General features: G+C 39.5%; 1 protein-coding gene across 4 annotated transcripts in view; it reads left to right on the top strand.

The window, feature by feature from the left end:
• Positions 1 to 20,777, top strand: part of LPIN2 (lipin 2) — a 92,696-nt gene that overhangs the window by 31,070 nt on the left and 40,849 nt on the right. For all 4 annotated transcript variants that reach the window (XR_013814212.1, XM_079784443.1, XM_079784444.1 and 1 more), the window contains exon 2: positions 14,042 to 14,242. Coding sequence is in view for 3 of the 4 variants with exons in the window: in XM_079784442.1 (XP_079640568.1) it covers positions 14,042 to 14,242 (201 nt within the window). In the remaining variant the exon portion in view is untranslated. The remainder of the gene's footprint in view (positions 1 to 14,041; positions 14,243 to 20,777) is intronic.

Here is a 20,777-nt window from a genome sequence, read left to right as displayed (position 1 = left end):
CCAGCTGATGCCAAGGCCCAAGTCCCATATTATAGACATGGCTACTGGGGTTTACTTCTGTGTTTGGGGATCTTAGAGAAGAAATCATTGTGATACAGGGAGCCCTATTTTTTTTTAATATATTTTATTGATTTTCCACAGAGAGGAAGGGAGAGGAACAGAGAGCCAGAAACATCGATGAGAGAGAGAGAAACATCGACCAGCTGCCTCCTGCACACCCCCCATCGGGGATGTGCCCGCAACCAATGTACATGCCCCCGACCGGAATCGAACCTGGGACCCCTCAGTCCACAGACTGACGCTGTATTCACTGAGCCAAACCGGCTTCGGCCCAGGAGCCCTATTAATAATATGCTCTGAGCCAGCCATTGCATCATATAGCTGTTCAAATACCAAAACAGGATTATTGAGTCAGAAAATTTCCTCTGTATTTAAACGGTTGGTGTTGAATAGTACTGAGTTGTAATTAGGGAAGGAACTCCTAGAAAAACAATCTTCCCAGACCAGAATTTTTTAAAATGAGTTTTTGACAGAATCACTGCCAGTCCTAGAATTAATCTTATAAAATGATCGGGTCAGCTGTTTGTTCAGTAAGACATATAAAATTCAAGGTCTGTTAAGTTGGAATCAGATGTCCAGGTAATAGATATGCCTTGGAGACTGGGATATATATACTTCAGCCATAGCAACTTGGTTTTCTCAACAAGCTTAATCAGAATCAGGGGGATAAATTTTATGCAGTAGAGACTGGAGGTAGTTATCAGATCTGGATGTTCATCAGAATCAATATATAACAGATCTCAAGACTCTACTTCCATTTTTTTATGTCTGGATTAAGGCCCAGGAATCTATATTCTTAACCACCAAACTTGATTCTACTGCAGATGGTTCAAGGACTAACTCTGAGAAATATTGACCTGCTGTGTAATCCTTGCCAGTTTTCTTCACTTAATAGAAAGAAGAAGAAAAAAAAGGTTAGTTAGACATAGAACACTCACTCCATGGCTGTGCCTTCAAACTGTTGAAGAGATGGGGTTGCTCTTTAGAAAGACAGGTCATAATCTACAGGGAATTGATCAGAACTCCAAATCCTTAAGGAATACTTTATCCTGGCTGAATCTTAGTCTCTCAGGGAGGAATCTTCTGAGTCCAGATGCTAGCTCAAAAGGAATTTCTAGAACTCTGTCCATCCTTCTCTGCAGGAAAATACAGGAGAGACCCAAAAGTAGTCTATTTTATAACAGATTGATTTTTTAATATATTTTTTTATTGATTTCAGAGAGCAAGGAAGAGGTAGAGAGAGAGAGAAACATCAAAGATGAGAGAGAATCATTGATCGTCTGTCTCCTGCACGCCCCACACTGGGGATGGAGCCCACAACCTGGGCATGTGCCCTTGACCGGAATCAAACATGGGACCCTTCAGTCCGCAGGCCGATGCTCTATCCACGAGCCAAACCAGCTAGGGTGACAGATTGATTTTGGAACTAAAGAATAGTCATGGAATTTTATCAGAGGGTCTCTTGCTTTTATGTGGAGCTATGCTTTCCTAACCTGGCTCATCTTCATTATAAGTTATTAAACTTTTAAAAAGATCCAAGGAAAATTGCATTTTAAAAACTGTCCAGGATGATTTTCATGTATATAAAATTTTGAACCAATGGGATAACTAATATTTTTGAAGTTCAACCATTACAGAAAGTTCCCCACCAACTCTACCCTTTTTATTTTCATGTCTTAAGTTGGTTTGTTCATTCAACAATATTTACTGAATCCCAACTATGTGCCATATGTATTTCTAGCTCTGTCTAGAAATTGTGGCATTATCCTAACCAACTGCTTTCTTTCCATTAACATCTGCCTTGGGTTAGTCATCAGGTCTTACTGATTCTCAGCCTCCTTTGTACCTCTTCTGCCTTCACAGTTGTGCCATCTCTTGCTTGAATTTGTTGTACTGGATAGTAGCTTCAGAAATGGACTCTGCTTTTAGCCTCCTCTTCTCTATACATCCTCCCCACTCCTAAGTCATTGAGTTACTTCCCTGACTACAATCACTGCTGGTGCCCATTGCCCATGAGATACACTTGAAGCACAGGTTCAAGACCTTGCATAATTTCTCACCTTTTGCCTCATACTCAGCATACCCTTTCCATGTGCTCTTCTCTCTGTCTGGGACTGCCCACTGGAACCTCCTTTTCTTGGCCTAATATACTTCTCACATTTACACTGCTAGAACAAATATTTGCTGCTTCCTGAAGCCTTCCTTGACTCAGATTTTTTTTTTCTTCCTTTCTTAGTCTTCCTAAAAAGTCACCAAAATAGCATTACCACAGGCATTATGTAAGTTAAGACATTATGTCTTTTTCTCTGTTGGACTCAGAGGCCTCTGAGAGAAGGATGGAAGGATTTTATTTATAGTGGATCCTCGGTTCTCAAACTTAACTTGTTCCGGAAGGCTATTCGAGAAGTGATTTGTTCGAAAACTGATCATTATTTCCCATTAGAAAGAATTTATTCTTATTTGTTCCAGACCCCCAAATGCTCCCCTGTTTAAACCTTTCTTATATACAGTACGTATCTAATGCACTGTTTAATCTATGAACAAACACTTTCAGCACTCATTCCAGGAGTGTCTTTTAGGAAGTCAGCATATGGCATCTTCACTTTTTCACATATCAGTGCCTCCAAAATACTGTCACAGCTAACTGCTTTTCGTTTATCCAAATCAACAACCATTTTTCTACCTCTTCAATTGCTTGTGATCATTGTTTCTTTCACACCATTATCAACAGTAGTATTCTTGATTGTCCATTTCTTCAACAAAAGTAAAAGACACCAAAAAAAATTACAGCACAATTTCCTGAAAGGTTAACAACTCCATGTTTAGGGGGAAACTGACTTGTCATTCTCTCCTTTGTGGCCTAAGAGATACTTTCTGTCATGATGATACATCATGACAAAGGGTTGTGAGATCTAGAACCTAAGTTTTGTTCAGTAACCAAGACATTTTTTTCTGTGAACAACTTGGTCAAGAACTGAATTGTTCGGGATGGGATACATTCAAGAACTGAGTTTTAACTGTATCTTTATATTGTAAGGACTTACTTTGGTACCTGGCTTGAGGCAGGTGCTCAATTTTGTTTGACTATATGAAAATCCTGTCAGACAAAGTCAGTATAATGGGCATTTTGATAAGTAGATTACAAATTATCTGTTGTGTCTCTTGAAGGAATTACACAGTCTTGTTATGTGATTGTTTCTAAATCAAATCTGCAGAGGTATTACATTGGAAGACCTCTCCTATGACAAATAGGCTGTTTGGAGAACTTCGTGTATTCAGGAAGTTTGCCTGGAGTTTTTGTTTGGTTTTTGGTTCACAGATTCGGTAGATGGGGTACTAAATGGTCTAGAAATGAAGGAGAGCCCAGTTCCAACTACCACCCTTTCTGTGGGGCAGAAAGAGACTGCCATGTTTTTGAGCAGATGTTTGGGGCAGTGCATTTTATTTTTTATTTATTTATTTTTAATTTTTATTCTAAAAATTGATTTCAGAGAGGAAGGGAGAGGGAGAGAGAGATGGAAACATCCATGATGAGAGAGAATCATTGATTGGCCTCCTCCTGCACGCTCCTTACTGGGGATAGAGCCCACATCGGGGCATATGCCCTGACCGGAAATCGAAGCGTGATCTCCTGGTTCCTAGGTCAATGCTCAACCACTGAGCCACACTGGCTAGCTGGGGCAGTGCATTTTAGATATGCAACTATCAGCATTTCCTCAAGGATTTTGGCTTCAAGGAGATCCAAATGGGGCTTAATCAACCATCTACTTTGTGAAGCTCCTGGGGTTGGGAACTCTCTCTCTGATTGAAGACAGGGGCTGTATCTTGCGCTACTATTTCCTGTTTCTTATTTTATAAAGCAAATATTAAAAGGCAACTAGGTCCTAGCCGGGTAGTTCAGTTGGTTAGAGCATTGTCCCCATACACCAAGGTTGCGGGTTATATCCCCAGTCAGGGTACATAAAAGAATCATTCAGTTAATGCATATCAAATCAATTTTTTTTAAAGGCTAGCTGATAGAAAATAAGAAAAAAATCAAAATTTTTTAAAAGGCTAGCTGATAGAAAATAAGAAAAAAAAAACAAGTTAGCATTCTGCTGTGATGGGACAAAAGAAAAACTGAGAGGTACAGAGTAAGTCATTTAATTGAATTTAAGTGGCCAAGAGCAGCTTCTTCAGGAAGGCTGGGTTCTTTGTCAGTTTTCGCATCAGTTGTCTGTGGCACTGCTTGCTGCTCACTCAAAGACTGCACCTGTTTTGCTTTATTTTGTTTTGTTTTTATTGATTTCAGAGAGGAAGAGAGAGAGATAGAGACATCAATGATTAGAGAGAATCATTGATTGCTGCCTCCTGCACACGCCTTTCCACCCCCCCCCCCACTCCACCCCCACCCCGTCCCCCCAGGGAATGAGCCTGTAACCCGGGCATGTGCCCTAACCAGGAATTGAACTGTGGCCTCCTGGTTCATAGGTCAACACTCAACCACTGAGCCATAACAGCCAAGCAAGACTGAATCTGTTTTGAATAGTTCTTTGTTCTATGTGTTTAGCTAAGTTGTAACCTCCTGTAGGTCATTGTGGTTCCCATGAGTCTGCAGGGCACAAGATACAAGTTTTAGAAAATGTCTTGCCTGAGTTCAGCCCCCACAGGATGTAGGCAGATCCGCAGGGGGACTTTCACCCCCTACCGTCCCAAACCAGGGAGAATCTTGCTGCAGGTGCTGCTGTGTGTGCCATTGTTAACCTTTCATCACCTACTTTTCAAGAAGTAAAGCTTTCAGCCAGGCTGAGTGGTACCATCCTTTTGGGAACTCTGGGACCCTTGGAGAACTTAAATAAACTTGAGTTCAGCCTTCAGATCTCTTGTCTTCAGGAACTCCAGTCTGAAGATTTAAAACACAGATAAGTAGCAAGGAGGTTGGAACCCTGAGTCACAGTGGCACTGCGTTCTAGTGAATAGTAGTAAACACCTTGTCTCAGTCTAAATGCAAAATGAAATGAATAATGTCTGCCTTGCATGACGTAAATTCTTCTTTTGAAGATCAAATAAGGTATGTTTGAGAAAGTTCTTAAAAAATAAGTGCTACTCAAACGCAGAGTGTAAGCTTGGGTGCCTGGAGGAGTTTGGTCCCAGAGCATAGGTATATGCTGGAATGTGTATGAGGTGACAGTGTTCTGGTGTTTGTTTCCTGAAGTATCTAGAAGTTTCAGTTCCCTTATAGCACATTCCCTCATATCTGTAAGCAGAAGGTGAGATGGAATGTTGAGGGCAAGTTCTTCGATAAAAGCTGTCCTCAAATCCTCATCACATGGAATCTCCCAGGAAGTTCACACCCCAATAATGAACCTTGGGTCTAGTGGAAGGGTTAAAAGTCAATGCTAACTCATAGTGATGTGTGGAGGAGACTTGGAGGATGGATATGGTTCTTTGGACTCTCTCTAATCATAATGTTTGTGTGTCCAGGTAGCATTAAGTACAAAATATTCCAGTTCCTAAAAAAATCTGGTGGTTTTTTTTTTGTGTGTGTGTGTGTATGTGTATGTGTTTGATTTGTGCTTGTGTACTTGAAGTTAGGGAGGGATGCTATTCTAGGAACATCTTCATTTCCACAGTACTCTTTCTGTGTAGGCATCTTTGTCAGTCTGATTGTCTGATTATGTATATTGTATTTGCTTTTTCTCTGAGATTTCACTTGCAGCAGGGAATCTGGGGCTTTCATCATTGCTTAGAGCAGTGGTCGGCAAACTGCGGCTCTCAAGCCACATGTGGCTCTTTGGCCCCTTGAGTTTTTAGCAAAGGCCAGCTTAGGAGTACCCTAATTAAATTAATAACAATGTACCTACCTATATAGTTTAAGTTTAAAAAATTTGGCTCTCAAAAGAAATTTCAACCGTTGTACTTGTTGATATTTGGCTCTGTTGACTAATGAGTTTGCCGACCACTGGTTTAGAGCATTTCTGTCACTTAGCAATTCAGAGAAGGACATAGGCTCTAGAACAGGGGTGGGTAATGTCCGGCCCAACCACCTGCAGCCCCTCCCCCTGGCCAGCCGCACCCCTGATTGACCCCACTCCACCTCGATCAGGATCAGGGGCGGGGCCGGCCGGCCAACAGCCCAAGGCCCCTCTCCTGGCCAGGCTGGCCCAGCCCAATCGCCCCGATTGGGGAGGCAGGTCAGACCCCACCTGTGCACGAATTTGTGCACCGGGCCTCTAATACTAGTATAAAATGGATATATGAAGGTAAACTTAAAACTTAGGAAACAGATTTTGATTATATGTATTAAAGCAGTTTAGGATATATCTATTTTGTATTGATAACAATTTTTAAATTGTAATATTTTAATAGCTACCTATATCTTGGTGAAAGGAGTGTCTGTCGACTGGAAGCATCCCTAAATTGAAAAGCAGTGTAGCATAGGATGTTAAAGAAGATACTTGTCTTAGCCAGCCCTCATCCTAGATGTAGACAACTACTTCTCACTGTGTCCTCATATTGTGGGAGGAGAAGAGAGCATGCTCTGTCTTCTTTCTTGTAAAGACATTGATCCCATCATGGGAGATCAATGTCCTCATGACCTCATATAAAACTAAGGACTTCCCAAAGACCGCATCTCCAGGTTAGAGCTTCAACCTATGAATTTGGGGGTTGGGAGCACACATTCAGTCCATAATAATACTTAAAAACTTCTAAGCCTCAATTTTATTATCTTTAAAAATAGAAATTATACTTACCTACAAGGTGGTTCTGAGATGATAATGCTTAATAAGCTTAAGAATAGTAAGCTCTCAAAAATGGTAGTAGCTGCTACTGTGATGATTGTTAACTTTATCATATTTCAGAATAAAATACTAGAAGCATTTTTGGTATTTGTTGCAAGACTGAGTTGGATTAATTCTTACAGTTTTAAGAATCAGTAAATGCATTTTAATGTTTTTCTTCATGCTTGTGAGCTGGAAGATAGGGATGCTATTCTATGAACATTTTTCAGTTCCACAGTCTTTATGTCAGTCTGCTTTCTAATTATGTAATGTCTTTGCTTTGTCTCTGAACTTTTATCTATCTCTTTCTGCATTCTTCTCCCTTGGTCTCTGTCACTCTCTGTTCTTGAGTTAATGTTCTCTTCTCTTCCACTTCTTTTTCTCACCATTCACTATAAAATATAGTTTACTTTGTTATATTTTTTAATCTTAGTTTTATTTCAAAAGCTTATTTTACTGGCTTACATAACCATCTATCTTTTCCGCCCCCACACAAAGTCCTGCTTTCCCAAACTATGATCAGGACAGGCTGGTGGTGTCAAAGACCTGACTTTGCCCTCCCTGGGTTTTATTATTGCTAGTGCTGAGCTGGGCATGTAGGAATAAAGTTTTATGGTGCTAGATTCTGCTTAAAAGAGGAAGCTGCTTAAGGTATCATATATTAGGTATACAATGACTAACTGCTTTTCCCCCAGACATAACCATGAGGAAGCCCTCCTCCCTCCCCCAGCCTTTTTGGATTCTCCTCCTAGCACTGTTTTGCTCCTCATTCCCAGCGTATAGTGACTATTAAGGCATCAGGCCTCCCTTTACTTTTGTTTTCTCAGCCTTTGTAACATAAACAGAATTGTTTTATATCTGCTAAGAGAAAATTAGTCATTCAACAGACTGTATTTTTCTACATTTAGCAACTGGCATTTACACAATAGACTTTCTTTTATAACAAATAGCATATCCTTCAACCATGGTAATTAAAATCATATTGAATAGGTGTAGCTACACTTAATTATGGATTCCATGCTCTAGTTGATGTAAGCTTATTATAGATTTACTTTATAAGACTTGTTTATGGCTGAATGAAGTTGCATAAAAGTTATTTTCAGTTTTTTTTAAGAAAAGGCTTACCGTATTTCCCAGCATATAAGACGACTTTTTAACCCAGGAAAATCTTCTATATGCCCAGTCGTCTTATACGCCGGAAAATACGGTATTTAATTAGCTATGAAGTTTTTAAAAAATTATAACAAAACTCATTTTAAAATTGTCACTATCAGCCTGGCCAGTGTGGCTCAGCTGTTGAGGGTCGACCCAGGAACCAAGAGGTCACTGGTTCGATTCCTGATCAGGGCATATGCCTGGGTTTCGGGCTCAATCCCCAGTAGGGGTCATGTAGGAGGCAACCGAGTGATGATTTCTCTCTCATTGGTGTTTCTATCTCTCTATCCCTCTTCCTTCCTCTCTCTCTCTAAAAATCAATAAAAACATTTTTTTAATAATTGCCACGATCAGTCAAGCAATAATACAAAGATTGACTACTTGGGTGCTGTTTGTTTGACTAATGTATGTGCCAGGAAAGGCAAAAGGCATGATGTGAATATATATTACTTAGAGAATATGAAAATTCTTTTATATATAATGGATTTTATTCTTTTTAAAAAAATCTTTATTGTTGAAAGTATTATATATGTCCCCTCTTTTCCCCATTGACCTCTTCTAGCCAACCCCCAACCCTTACCCTAGGCCAGTGATGGCGAACCTATGACACGCGTGTCAGCACTGACATGCGTAGCCATTTTTGATGACACGCGGCCGCATGCCGAGGATGAAACATTTGCTGCTCCTGAGGATGAAACATTTGCGACTAGAGTCTTGGAGTTAGTTTTTTCCTCAAAGTGACACACTACCCGAGTTATGCTCAGTTTTTTGGCGAAGTTTGACACACCAAGCTCAAAAGGTTGCCCATCACTGCCCTAGGCCTTCACCACACTATTGTCTGTGTCTATGGGTTATGCATATATGCATACCAGTTCTTGGGTTGATCTCTTCCCACCTACCTTCCCTCTGAGATTCAACAGTGTGTTCCATGCTTCTATGTCTCTGGATTTATTTTGTTCCTTAGATTCCACATATGAGTGAGATCATGTGATACTTAACTGGCTTATTTTGCTTAGCATAATATTTTCCAGGTCTCTCCATATTGTCTTAAAGGGTAAGAGATCCTTCTTTTTTACTGCTGCATAGTATTCCATTGTGTAGATGTACCACAGCTTTTTTATCCACTCATCTGCTGATGGGCACTTAGGCTGTTTCCAGATCTTAGCTCTTGTAAATTGTGCTGCAATAAACATAGGAGTGCATAGATCCTTTCTAAGGTGTTTCGGGTTTCTTATGATATATTCCTAGAAGTGGGATCACTGGGTCAAATGGCAGTTCCATTTTTATTTTTTTGAGGAAACTCCATACTGTTTTCCACAGTGGCTGCACCAGTCTGCATTCCCACCAGCAGTGCACAAGGGTTCCTTTTTCTCCGAATCCTCACCAGCACTTGTCGTTTGTTGATTTCTTGATAATAGCCATTCTGACAGGTGTGAGATGGTATCTCATTGTCGTTTTGATTTGCATCTCTCTGATGATTAGTGACTTTGAGCATTTTTTCTTCCACTTTCACCACTCTTACTCAACATAGTTCTGGAAGTCCTAGCCAGAGCAATCGGACAAGAAGAAAAAACAGAAAGCATCCAAATTGGAAAGGAGGAAGTAAAACTGTTATCATTTGCAGATGACATGATATTGTACATAGAAAACCCCAAAAACTCCACCAGAAAACTACTAGATTCCATAAATGAATTCGGCAATGTAGCAGGATACAAAACCAACACCCAGAAATCGATGGCATTTTTATACACCAATAATGAATTCTCAGAAAGAGAAAGTAAAAAAAATAATCCCATTTACCAATGCAACAAAAAAATCAAGACACCTAGGAACAAACTTAATAAAGGAGGTAAAAGACCTGTACTCGGAAAACTACAGGATGTTGAAAAAAGAGAGAGAGAGGAAGATATAAAAAAGTGGAAGAATATACAGTGTTCATGGATTGGTAGAATCAACATCATTAAAATGTCCATACTACCCAAAGCAATCTACAGATTCAACACAATTCCTATTAAATGGCATATTTCACAGATCTAGAACAAATACTCTAAAAATTCATATGGAATAAAGAAAGACCCGGAATAGCCACAGCAATCCCAAGAAAGAACAAAGTTGGAGGGATCACAATACCAGACATCAAGCTATACAAGGCCACTGTAATCAAAACAGCCTGGTACTGACACAAGAACAGGCACCATAGATCAATGTAACAGAAAGAGAACCCAGAAATCGGCCCAAGCCATTGCACTCAATTATTATTTGACAAAGGAGGTAAGAGCGTACAATGGAGTTAAGATATGGTGTTGGGAAAATTGGACAGATACATACAAAACAATAAAACAATCACCAACTTACACTATACACAAGAATAAACCCAAAATGGTTAAAATACTCAAGTGTAAATTGTGAAACCACAAAAATCCCAGAAGAAACCATAAGCAGCAAAATCTTAGACATCTCTAGTAGCAATATGTTTGCCAATACATCTCCTAGGGCCATGGTTGGCAAACTGTGGCTCGCGAGCCACATGCAGCTCTTTGGCCCCTTGAGTGTGGCTCTTCCACAAAATACCACGGCCTGGGCAAGTCTATTTTGAAGAAATGGCGTTAGAAGAAGTTTAAGTTTAAAAAATTTGGCTCTCAAAAGAAATTTCAATCGTTGTACTGTTGATATTTGGCTCTGTTGACTAATGAGTTTGCCGACCACTGTCCTAGGGCAAGGGAAACAATGGAGAAAATCCAGAATATGAAAATTCTGATAGACTATTTTAGGTTGCTGAAAAATACTTCTGGTAAGTGAAAAATTTTATCTCACTTCCATTTTTTGAGACATTATTAACATATAAAAATTGTATCCTGTAACCCCCCTCCCCCCAAAAAAAATAAGGCACAAACAAGGTGTTTATTTCCTTTAAATTAGTTGTGCTCTTTCATGAAACAAAATTTAATGATATATTTATATGGCAAATCACCTGAAAAGATGTTCAACATCATTAGCCATTAGAGTAATGCAAATTAAAACCAATATCATTACACACCTGTCATCATAGCTAAATTAAAAAATAGTAACAATGCCGATTCCTGGCCAAGGGTGTGGAGAAGCTGCATCTCTCAGACATTGCTGGTGGGAATGTAAAGTGGTATAGCAACTCTGATGGCAGTGTCTTTAAAAATTAAGCATGCAATCTTCATTTAACTCAGCCACCATATTCCGAGGGTGTTTACCCCGGTCAATTGAAAATTTATTTTCATGTGAAAACCTATACAGGAATGCTTATAGCAGTTTTCTTTGTTAGCTTAGCTGTTCCTCAACAGGTGAATGGTTGAACAAAATATGGTACATTCATACCATGAATATACTACTTCACAATAAAAAGGCACTAACTGTTCACACATGCAGTAACCTAGATGAATCTCCATAGAAATGTGAGTGGAGCATGGAACAGGGTGCAGAATCTTGGAGGGAAGGTGGGGGAGGGTGGGTGGGTGGGAGGTAATCAACCAAAGAACTTGTATGCATATATGCATAACCCATGGACACAGACAATAGGGTGGTGAAGGTCTGGTGCTGGAGCGGGGAAGCAGGAGTGGGCTGGAGGAAGGCAATCGGGGAAAATGGGGACATATGTAATACTTTCAACAATAAAGATTAAAAATAAAATAATTTTTTAAAAACAGAAATGTGAGTGGAAAAAGGTAATCTCAAAAGGTTACTGTATGATTCCATTTATATAACTTTCTTAAAAATGACAAAAATCACAGAAATGAACAGATTAGTGGTTGGCAGAGATTAGGGAGGGAAGTGGGTGTATGTGGTTATGAAAGGCCAATAGAATGTTTCTTTGTGATGATGGAAATGTTCTGAATTTTAACTGATACCAATGTTGATATCCCAATTGTCAGATTGCACTAGAATTTTGCAAGATGTTACCATTGGTGGAAACTAGTAAAGGGTACATGGGATTGCTTTGTGTTATATCTTAAAACTACATGCATGTGAATCTATAATGATCTCAAAATTAAAAGATTACTTTAAAAATATATAATGAGTTATAATATGAATATTCTGATGAAACAGTATTTCCTCCCCACACATACTTCTTAATTATTTTAGTCTCATTTATTGGTGGTTCATTTGATCATTCTTTTATTCATTTCAGAAATAATTATTCTAAAACCAGTGTCATCACCAGCTTGTCACTGTTTTAGAATTTAGCACATAGAGGACACTACTTTATTTGGTTACTTAGTAGTAAGTTCTACAGATAGTTTTTATCACTTAAATGTAATTTCTATAGGTGTACTTGGGGGCCTTGGTAACATTAGCTATAAAATATTCAAAAAATTGTCCAGGATAAAAATACTGTGGCTGTGCTTCATGGTGTAAAACTCATGGGCCTTGATTACACATTCATCTGTGTACAAAAGCGGAAAAAAATAATCAGCTACTTCCGGCGGGCACTTGCTCACCTTTAAAGAGTATGTGAGTTTCTCTACCGGCAGATGTCCTGGCAGGCCCCTATGTTTTCCTAAGAGACGGCATTCTTTCTACGGTTCAACTTTGGACTTATCTGACATCATTGAATGTGATCTGGGAACTTTTCTGAACATGTACCTTTGAGCTCTAGGTACCTCAAAAGCTGGGTTTAGAGAGACAATAGTGCTTATGGATCACCTGGAGAATCATTTCTTAGTTTTCTGATTTGGTGAAAGTCAGCCTCTGGATTAGCCAGAGCTATGGAAGGCTCTCTTGTTGGTCTGCAGCCCTCCTATCCCCAAGAGAATGCTTTTTTGCTGTGAATTGTGCTTTGACATAGTACCAGGGGTGCCAGTGACTAATGAATGAAATGGGATATTTGGTGACTGGAAATGAAATTTTATAATCTTAAGACTAGAAGGGACTATTTTTTCCTAATTAGTGGAAGAGTTGACGGGGGTGCCAGGAGACTTCCTCACTTGCCCTCACAGCATATCATATCGTGGGTGCCCCATTTTGTGGTCAGATAAAGCCAGCCCTAACCGCAGCCACAGCAGGTGTGGGTCACAGAGACAGAAAGCATTTCCTGTCGGCCTTGTAGACTTGTCAGGTGCCCTCACCTCCTTTTTTGACCCTTTCTAGAGGATTCCTACAGCCTTGTGATCCTGGTTTGAACAGTGAATTTCGGCCAAAGAACAAGATTAAACCAAATTTTTGGCTTTGAACTTTGGAACATGAATGTATGTTCCAGTGAGTTGTGCTGTAGCATGAAGGGATTTTCCCTAGAAGTAATGTTGTAAATTAGATTAGACCCAGTCTAGCTCACTAGAATTTATTTAATCTAGCATCTGTCTGAACCTTAATATTCCATTATATTATCCCATAGAAAACACAGCTCTCATTTATCTTTCATCAGGTTTCTCCTGGGGATGATCTTTGGTCATTTTTTTACCTGTTTGTCTGCTATGGCCAGAGAGGATGCAATAGCCAGGAGTACCCAAGAGTCTTGGGCAGACGGGCAGTGATGGTGGTCTGGGTTCTTTGGTGGCTCTGTGCAGTTCTTTACTTTGCAGAAAAATATCTAATGGCATCTAGCACCATCTTTGATGATGGAAAGGAAAAGGAACTTGTGCATACCTCAGATACAAAGGAGGACAGTGTGGAAATGTATAGAAACAGTGGTAGCATGAGACTAATGGGTTGAAAATCTAGGTTACTAATGGGTCCTCGCTGGTTTGGCTCAGTGGATAGAGCGTTGGCCTTTGGACTGAAGGGTCCCAGGTTTGATCCCGGCCAAGGGCACATGCCTGGGTTGCGGGCTCCATCCCCAGTAGGGGGTGTGCAGGAGGCAGCTGATCAATGATTCTCTCTCATCATTGATGTTTCTATCTCTCTCTCCCTTTCCTTCCTCTCTGAAATCAATAAAGAAATATATATTTTTTAAAAAGGTTACTAATGGTACATAGTCTGGTGTACAAATGAGCAATGTAATTTTAGTCACTTTAGTGGGTTTTTTTTTTGTCATTGTCATTAAATCCACAAATTTAGTGTTAATATTGCATCTAATTTTTTTTTCTTGTCTTTTGTAGTCTCAAACCATGAATTATGTGGGACAGCTGGCCGGGCAGGTGATTGTCACTGTGAAGGAGCTCTACAAGGGTATTAACCAAGCCACCTTGTCTGGATGCATCGATGTCATTGTGGTGCGGCAGCAGGATGGCACCTATCAGTGTTCACCTTTTCATGTTCGGTTTGGGAAGCTGGGAGTCCTGAGATCCAAAGAGAAAGTGGTGAGTGCACGGCACAGCCTGTTCTCCAGGAGGGTGAAAAGTTAGGTGACAGTAATGAGTAAATCATTACTATGGCTCTCTGGGTCTTTTGTCTTAAATTTGTATGATGTTAAAGACAGTGGTATGAGAAGTCAACTTTAATTGCATTTTGAAGTTGCTTCTAAATTCAAAAAGCCCTACTACAGTAAGTCTCTCCAAAGGAAATCTCCCTGTATTATTTAGACTGAAAATTATTTTTATAATCCTATGTGCTGCAGCTCAGAAGAGCAAAACAGAAACCGGAGTTATAAATGGGGGTGTTAGGTGTATTTAGAAGAAGTTCCATTACCTTAGGTAGCATTTTATATTATTTAGGGTAATGCCTTCATAACAATTCTGAGTGGAATAGACCGACATAATCAAGAATATGTTACATTTGTTTAAACAGTTAATGCTAAATTTTTTTGTTTGTTTTGACAAAGCTGTAAAATCTTATTTGTCATCTAAATTTTGTTGATAATCAGGACTTGTCTCCAAATCCAACTGAAATGCAAACACACAGTCCATAAGCTGGTTAACTTCTATTTATTTTAGGGAAGATTCATTAAAAAAGACATTTGTGTTGGCTTTTCTTTCTCTTACATTTTCTTGCCTTCAGGTAATGGAGCAACTGGAAGGTAAGGTTTGTTAATACATTTGATGTCAATCTAGTCAGAAAATTGAGCTAATAATAAAACTTTGCAGGTACATACTACTCTTGGCCCATAATATCTACCTAAACAGTGTGGGGAGATTTTGTCAAGATTTTAAAGCACAATAAAAGACCCACACCGTTTTCTGAAATAGAACTACAGTGTATGTATTGGAGGACCACTGGCATAAGTTGAAAACATCTATTTTCAGATTTGGACTATTTCACATAGCAGATCTTATTCTTTAAAATAGAAATTTCCCTTTATGTTAATTAAATTTAGATTATTTTGAAAGTGAAAGATAAGGTTTATTGATTTCACAGAGTAGATTGAAAAAAAATCTCATTTTTCTAGATATTAACAAAATCAGTATTCTACTGGAGAGCCACATTTCAGGAGTCAGGGTTTGTATGGTCTGGCCTCTGTTTAGATTCACCCTTTGGAAACCAAAAGTAGTTGCAACTTGCTTAGTGACATTGAAACTTTCCATTGCAAACAGTGTTTAGCCACAATTAACCTCTCTGGAATTTTTCTTTCTTTCTGGTACCACTAAGCTACAGTACTTTCACATTGCATCTGCTTTGGTAGAATCAGTAGTAAGCTGTTTATGCACTGAAACTTGCCATTAGTTGCTCAAGGATCTATTTGTAAAACGGCTTCAAAGGCATTGTTTATTTTTGCTGTGGTTTGGGGTTTTTGTTTTTTTTTATCAGATTGAATAAGTCTCTGGTCTTTCAAAATGGAACTTATGTATATATAAGCATTTGTGCATCTCAAATGATACCTTTTTCTGCATGCTGTGTGCCTCTAAGAAAGTAATACAGTTTCTGTACAAGGTTACACAAATCATTGTGTTAAATATGTTAATTTCTTCTTTTCCACTCCTGGCTTGATATCAGAAACTCAAAAGATACTTTGGGGAGGAAATTTGGCTATTTGACCAAAACACAGATTTCCTGTAACAATAAAACCATGTCCGCCTTGAGATTACCTGGCAATTTAGATTAACTATTAGTCTTATTTTAGGTCAGTTTGGATTAGGGAAAGCAATTTATTGATTTTAAACTGAGACAATTTTCAAATATGGTACCACCTATGAACTGAATTTTAGAAAAATATATATATTTTATTGATTTCAGAGAGAGGAAGGGAGAGGGAAAAAGATTGAAACATTTGCCGAAACCAGTTTGGCTCAGTGGATAGAGCATCAGTCTGTGGACTGAAAGGTCCCAGGTTCGATTCCGGTCAAGGGCATGTACCTTGGTTGCAGGCACATCCCCAGTAGGGGGTGTGCAGGAGGCAGCTGGTCAATGTTTCTAGCTCTCTGTCCCTCTCCCTTCCTCTCTGTGAAAACATCAATAAAATATATTTTTTTTTTAAAAAAAAGATTGAAACATTAAAGATGAGAGAGAATCATTGATCGGCTGCCTCCTGCACACCTCCTACTGGGGATCTAGCCACAACCCCAGCATGTGTCCATGGTTGGAATCGAACCTGGGACCCTTCAGTCCTTTAGGCCGATGTTCTATCCACTGAGCCAAACTGGCTAGGGCTATGAACTGAACTTTAAGGTGAAATCATAATCACCTTAAAAACCTCTGGTTAGCCGAAACCGGTTTGGCTCAGTGGATAGAGCGTCGGTCTGCGGACTGGAAGGTCCCAGGTTCGATTCCGGTCAAGGACATGTACATTGGTTGCGGGCACATCTCCTGGTGGGGGATGTGCAGGAGGCAGCTGGTCGATGTCTCTCTCTCATCGATGTTTCTGGCTCTCTATCCCTCTCCCTTCCTCTCTGTGAAAAATCAATAAAATATATATAAAAACAAACAAACAAAAAAAAAACCTCTGGTTAGAGAAAATAATAATTTTCCCACTGCCATTGGTATGTTCTTGTTTGATAGAATACCAATACTCCCAGTATTTTTCATAACTCAGGAGTTTAATTTTAGAAGGCAAAACTGCACTTGATATTTTAAAATATATTTTTGTTGATGTAACACAAAACATTATTTGATTACTTATCAAAGTTAAATCACCCAGTGTATTAGGAAAGACAGTTTTCATTGTGGATGACAAAAATCCACCTCACACTAGCTTAAGCAAAAGGAGAATTTAATGGTTTGCATGACTAAAGTCCAGGGACATTTGAATTAATCAGGCTTTATTTAGAGTCTCTGAAGGTATTACCAGAACTCTCTTTCCCTCCACCTCTCAGGTACACTTCCCTTTGTGTATATTCTAATACAAGATGGCCACCAGTACCTCTAGGCTTACTTCCCATTAACTCAGCAACCCCAGTGGAAAGAGAGGTTTCCCTTCCTACACTTGAAAGTGCTCAGATGTTTATTGACGATGATTTTTCCCAGTGAGGACCATGCAGAGTTAAGTATACTTAGATTATGGACTATTCTATTTCTATTTATATCATGTCTTTATCTACAGAGTGGGGCAAAAGTAGGTTTGCAGTTATGAGTAGGAGAAAACAGTTTATTCATGTATTATTATTTGTTACTAGAGGCCTGGTGCACGAAATTCAGCCCAGCCTGCACTCTCTCCAATCTGGAACCTTTTGGGGGATGTCCGACTGCCAGTTTAGGCCCGATCCCTAGGATTGGGCCTAAACCGGCAATCGGACATCTCTCTCACAATCCTGGACCTCTGGTTACTAATCGCTCATCTGCCTGCCTGCCTGGTTGCCCCAACTGCCCCCCCCCCTCCGCCGGCCTGATTGCCCCTCACTGCCTCTGCGTGCCGGCCTGATCATCCCTAACTACCCCCCCCCCCCCCCACCGGCCTGGTCACCTCTTACTGTCTCCCCTGCCAGCCTGGTCGCCCCTAACTGCCCCCCCTGCCAGCCTGGTTGCCCCCAACTGCCCCCCCTGCTGGCCTGATCTCCCCCAACTGCCCCCGCTCCCCACCGGCCTGGTTGCCCCATGTAGCCTGCTGTTCAGTCGTTTGGTCATCCCCCACTAACCCCCCTGCCGGTCTGGTCATAGGCAGCCATCTTGTGAGGGTGTGAGGGTCAATTTGCATATTACCTCTTTATTATACTGTAAATATATTTTTGTCCCAGCCTATATGTTTGCCTTTATATCCCTTTATCAGTCTAAAACTAGAGTTTACAAGGTTATTCATAAAAGTTTTAAAAGTTGGTATTTATTATTGTACAGTTATCAGATTAAAAGAATTGATTCACAGCCTAGAGATAAACAACTACATTACTTTAAGTGATATAATAGTAGTTGATATTATATATAAACACTCCTCACTTTGCATGGTGGTACAGACCCATAAAAATGACTGGACAAACTGAAACTGTGCAAAGAAGATTTTTATAATCAATGAGAAGAATTAGGATTCTTCTATAACCTTTATAAATATTTGTCATAACTTAAAAAAATTTTTTTTAATTTTTATTTTCTAAAAATCTTTATTGCTGAAAGTATTACATGACCTCTCCCAGCCCGCCCTTGTCCCCCACTCCATGCCTTTACCACCCTATTGTCTGTGTCCATGGGTTATGCATATATGCATGCAAATTCTTTGATTGATCTCTTCCTACCCATCCACCCCTGACTTCCCTCTGAGATTCGACAGTCTATTCCATGCTTCGGTCTCTGGATCTATTTTGTTCAACAGTTGTAGTTTGTTCACTAAATTCCACATATGAGTGAGATCATATGATACTTGTCTTTCTCTGACTGGCTTATTTAGCATAGCATAATACTCTCCAGATCCCTCCATGCTGTCTCAAAGTGTAAGAGATCCTTCTTTTTTTTTTAAAAAAAAAAATATATTCTATTGATTTTTTACAGAAAGGAAGAGCGAGGGAAAGAGTTAGAAACATCAGTGAGAGAGAAACATCGATCAGCTGCCTCTTGCACACCTCCTACTGGGGATGTGCCTGCAACCAAGGTACATGCCCTTGACTGGAATCAAACCTGGGACCTTTCAGTCTGCAGGCTGATGCTCTATCCACTGAGCCAAACCAGTTAGGGCAGAGATCCTTCTTTTTTACTGCTGCATAGTATTCCATTGTATACATGTACCACAGCTTTTTTATCCACTCATCTACTGATGGGCACTTGAGCTATTTCCAGATCTTAGCTATTGTAAATTGGGCTGCTATGAACGTAGAGGTGCATACATTCTGTCTGATTGGTATTTCTTAGGATGTATTCTTAGAAGTGGGATCACTAGGTTAAATGGCAGTTCCGTGTTTAATTTTTTGAGGAAACTCCATACTGTTTTCCATAATGGCTGCACCAGTCTGCATTCCCACCATACTAGGGTTCCCTTTTCTCCACATCCTCACCAACGCTTGTCATATGTTGACTTGTTGATGGTAGCCATTCTGACAGGTGTGAGGTGATACCTCATTGTCCTTTTAATTTGCATCTCTCTGATGATCAGTGACTTTGAGAATTTTTTCATATGTCTCTTGGCCTTCTGTATGTCCACTTTGGAGAAGTGTCTATATAGGTCCTTTGCCCATTTTTTAATTGGATTGTTTGTCTTTTATTAAGTTGTATGCATTCCTTATATATTTTGATATTAAGCCTTTATCAGATGTATCATTGTCAAATGTTTTCTCATACAGTGGGTTCCCTTTTCATTTAGTTGATAGTGTCTTTTACTGTGCAGAAGATTTTTATTTTGATGTAGTCCCATTTGTTTATTTTCTCCTTAGTTTCCCTTGCCCTAGAAGATGTAGCCACAAACATATTGCTATGAGAGACGTCTGAGATTTTGCTGCCCTTGGTTTCTTCTAGGATTTTTATGGTTGCACGACTTACATTTGTCTTTTATCCATTTTGAGTTTATTTTTGTGTATGGTGTAAGTTGGTGGTCTAGTTTCCTTTTTTGCATTTATCTGTCCAATTTTCCCAACACCATTTATTCAAGAGACTGTCTTGACTCATTGTATGCTCTTGCCTCCTTTGTCAAATATTAATTGAGCATAATGGTTTGGGTTGATTTTTGGGTTCTCTATTCTGTTCCATTGATCTATATACCTGTTCTTGTGCCAGTACCAGGCTGTTTCGATTACAGTGGCTTCATAGTATAAATTGATAATCTAGTATTGTGACCCCTCTAAATTTGTTGTTCTTTCTCAAGATTGCTGCGGCTATTCAGGGTCTTTTTGGTTCCATATAAATTTTTGGAGTATTCTTTATCTTTGAAATAGGCCATTGGTATTTTAATAAGGATTGCATTGAATCTATAGCTTGCTTTGGGCAGTATGGACATTTTAATAATGTTTATTCTACCAGTGAGTGAACACCATAAATTCTTCCACTTGTTTATATCCTCATCTATCTCTCTTTTTTTTTAACGTCCTGTAGTTTTCTGAGTACAAATCTTTAATCTCCTTGGTTAAGTTCATTCCTAATTAATACTTTGTAAGTTTAAATCAGCTTCTAACTTTTCAGCCTTTGAACTTTCAATGTCATGAAGTATCTTTGAGAGTTCCTTTAACCTGAAATTTTTTGCCTGTGTCACTTTCCTTAGGACCATCTTCATCACAACCACTTTCCTTCTTTGTGTGGATAAGCTCACCTTCACCAAGTTCCTTGGGCTGCACATCTTGAGTCTCTTGAATGGCAGCAGGGTCACTGTTCTCACCATCAGCTATTTTCTTCTTCTTCATTTTTAAAAAAATCTTCACCCAAGGACATATTTAGAAAGAGGAAAGTAAGGGTGGGGATACAGGGGGGAGAGAGAGAGAAAGAAGCATCGATGTGAGAGAAAAACAGCAATAGGTTGCCTTCCATATGCTCCCCGACTGGGGATCAAACCTGCAACACTGGTATGTGCCCTGATCAAGAATAGAACTGGCAGTTTTTTGGTGTACGGGGCAGCGC

This window comes from Cnephaeus nilssonii (genome assembly GCF_951640355.1).
Source record: "Cnephaeus nilssonii genome assembly, chromosome: 11".
In the NCBI taxonomy this organism is placed as follows: domain Eukaryota; kingdom Metazoa; phylum Chordata; class Mammalia; order Chiroptera; family Vespertilionidae; genus Cnephaeus; species Cnephaeus nilssonii.
Note: the sequence above shows the minus strand (reverse complement) of the source record. Positions and strands in the feature narration are given on the sequence as shown.